Source organism: Mucor mucedo (assembly GCF_025094135.1).
Source record: "Mucor mucedo strain NRRL 3635 chromosome Unknown EV154scaffold_71, whole genome shotgun sequence".
Classification (NCBI taxonomy): Eukaryota; Fungi; Mucoromycota; class Mucoromycetes; order Mucorales; family Mucoraceae; genus Mucor; species Mucor mucedo.
The window spans coordinates 192,568-195,213 of NW_026252355.1; the positions used below are offsets into that span (position 1 = coordinate 192,568).

At 33.1% G+C, this 2,646-nt stretch overlaps 1 protein-coding gene across 1 annotated transcript; it reads right to left on the reverse strand.

The window, feature by feature from the left end:
• Positions 1–2,312, reverse strand: EV154DRAFT_514976 (uncharacterized protein). The gene is made up of 6 exons (XM_051602206.1): positions 2,271–2,312; positions 1,955–2,193; positions 1,521–1,891; positions 804–1,439; positions 641–720; positions 1–587 (listed from the first exon to the last, which is right to left on the reverse strand). Exons 2-6 carry the CDS (start codon positions 2,062–2,064, stop codon positions 246–248), a joined length of 1,539 nt encoding a protein of 512 aa, XP_051455810.1. The 5' UTR covers positions 2,065–2,193; positions 2,271–2,312; the 3' UTR covers positions 1–245.
• Positions 2,313–2,646: the final 334 nt, after the last annotated feature.

The window sequence follows — 2,646 nt, forward strand, 5'->3', positions numbered from 1 at the left end:
AAAGTGCATTAAGGGTTGGTAACCAAGACCAAAAGTAATTTATTGTATAATATTGTAGGCACTATTGAGCTGTATTACGCAAATTAAATAAGATATCTATGGTTTTGAATACCACTTTAAAATAATTGGCTCAAGTTTCAATCATTGAATTTAGCAACGCCATTTATAAATAAATTATTCATAAGTAATGTATGCATCTTTTACATAAACAAAAATGGGGGGGGGTGGGGGATTGCAAAGACATATTAGATTTTAAAAATATACTGTTCCATAGAGCCATAACTCTTTTTTGTACTATCATTTTTTTTACCACCCTCTTTCTTTTTCCCTTTTGAACTGTCTTTAAGTCTACTGCTACTAGTTGCAGAATTTTTGCCTTTGTTTCTTATTTTGTTTTTAGGCATTTCAGCAGAGAAGTCCGAATCTGATGTAACTTTATCAAACTCGTCTGACTGACCATCGTCGTAGGACACAACTTCATTGTTTGGAGGCGTATGAATATTACTAGTTTTTGATGACTCGGGATCGCAAGATGTTTGGATTTTTTCATTATTGCCAGACGAAATAAATCTTTTTCTTTTACCATACTAAATAATTCGTTAGAAAAATTGATATGCACCCATACTTAATACCGAGTTACTTTTGTTTTTGTGTTCTCGAAGGAAGCAGGAGATAACTGACGTTCCTGAATTTCAGGAGTTTCTGACGCAGCATAATCATCTAAACAGTAGGGGAAAAAATATCGAATTGTTTAGTGATACACATATGGGTTATCACGTTTGTGCTACTATAATAAGCCATACTCGTTTTTTCTTGAGCTATTACTTGCTTTTTTGGTCTTGATTTATCATTTTTTGGTCCTAATGTTTTAAAAAATTTGGAAGATGGCATGGTACTTCTTGAATTTGCAATATATATATTTAGATTTTGTTGGGCAGTGTTATTACTGCCAAAGCGAAAAGGTGGTGTCACCGATGAGCCTTTGCTTTTTTCGGAAGAAGAGCTGTATTGACTGCTACTTCGAAGATGAGATTTTTTTAATGCAGCAACTATACTAAGAGTGTTACTACTAGGTGATGAAGATTGTGTAGTCCGACTGGATTCAGAAGTATCCGAAGCTATGATAACCGTTTTCGGTGTAACATTGGGTTCCTGTTCCTGAGAAGAGACATCATACCTCTCATTAATTTCACGAGATGTGGTAGATTCTCCATTACCTTGTGATGATAAATTATCATACTGATCTCTCTCTTCGTCACTACTCTCAACATTTTCAGTTTCTATGCTGTCTTGGGTGCTATCTAGTCTATCTTCATCTTCATTTTCTGTGTGTGAAACCATATCAGATTTACTTTCGATTTCGTCGTTATCAGAATGAAGAAAGTTTTGGTTATGTTGCATGTTAGCATCTTCAGGAATTTCTGTGTCACTTTCCTGATCTAAAAATAGTACCAGGTCAGAAAAAGTGGGATTAAAATGTACGATTCCAAGTTATAGACAATAATCTTTTATCAATATACCTTCTGTTGCATGAAATTCGGGAGGTCCAAATGTTTGATTAAGAGAGAGACTGACCATATAGTACCCATTTTTTATGCCTTCTTCAAAATGATTTGGAGATACGTCAGGATGCACCATTCTTTTCATGTGTTCAGGAATTAAAGGAACACAAGGCAAAATAAATGCGGATAAGCATTTGAGATGAAATTTTTCTTCAAAAATGGTTCCCAAAAACGAAGTGCCAAGCGCTTGTTGTTCCATTTCACCATTTACCACCATCATCAAAGGCTCTTTTTTACATAAAAATGCTTCAATGTCAGCTCCTGGAAAAAACTCTTGTACACATTTTTCAAGTAAGACTATTGTAGTGATGACTTTGACGCTGAATTTACTTTTTTTTTTGTATTGGGCTTTTAGCGGCATATTTAAAGTTGTAGGTTTAAAATATACTTACGCAGAGGAGGCTTCATACAATTGAATAAACACCTCGTCGTTATCTTCGTCACATACTACAGTGTGTGGAAAACAGACTCCAAAAAATGTGGAAACGATGGACTGAACCATATATGCTATAATAAAATATAATAAAAAAAAATTAGGCAAAAGCAAGTAAAAGTATGATCTGATACTTTTATAATAATATTAGTCAAATTGGATCCACCAATAAATTTGAACCTGCCTAAAGAGTATCAACTAAATACATCTTAACTTAGACAGAAATTTATTTCCACATGATGGTATATAACAACTGCAAAAGTACGGTAACTTACTAGAAGAATATAACTATGGGACGTCATACTGCCAAAAATTACAAATAAATTCAAAAACCATTTCTCGGGTTGAGTATTCTTCAAACAGAACTTTGGGAGTACAAATTGTTATTTTTTGATGTTGTACGAAGTCAACATACCTTTATTTTTTATTTCTTTGATCTCCCAGTTATTTTTTCTCATTTATTAAAGTTATATGTTACAATTAATATAGTTTGACGACGCAATTGATGAAAACTCCTCTATCAACTACAAATACGCATATAAATGATGAAATATTTCTTTAACCTATTTTTCGGCAATCTTCCACATTTGTAAACAGAGATCAAAATGGCGAGACATTTTTAGTATTTTTAAAATGATGACAGAATGTGAT

Bases quoted from the DNA above. Each gene is read 5' to 3' on its own strand.
- EV154DRAFT_514976 (XM_051602206.1), bottom strand. From the start codon at position 2,064: ATGGTTCAGTCCATCGTTTCCACATTTTTTGGAGTCTGTTTTCCACAC. The intron at 1,892-1,954 runs GTAAGTATATTT...CAAAAAAAAAAG, and splicing joins TTGTATGAAGCCTCCTCTGC to TAAATTCAGCGTCAAAGTCA. The intron at 721-803 runs GTATGGCTTATT...CCTACTGTTTAG, and splicing joins AATAGCTCAAGAAAAAACGA to ATGATTATGCTGCGTCAGAA.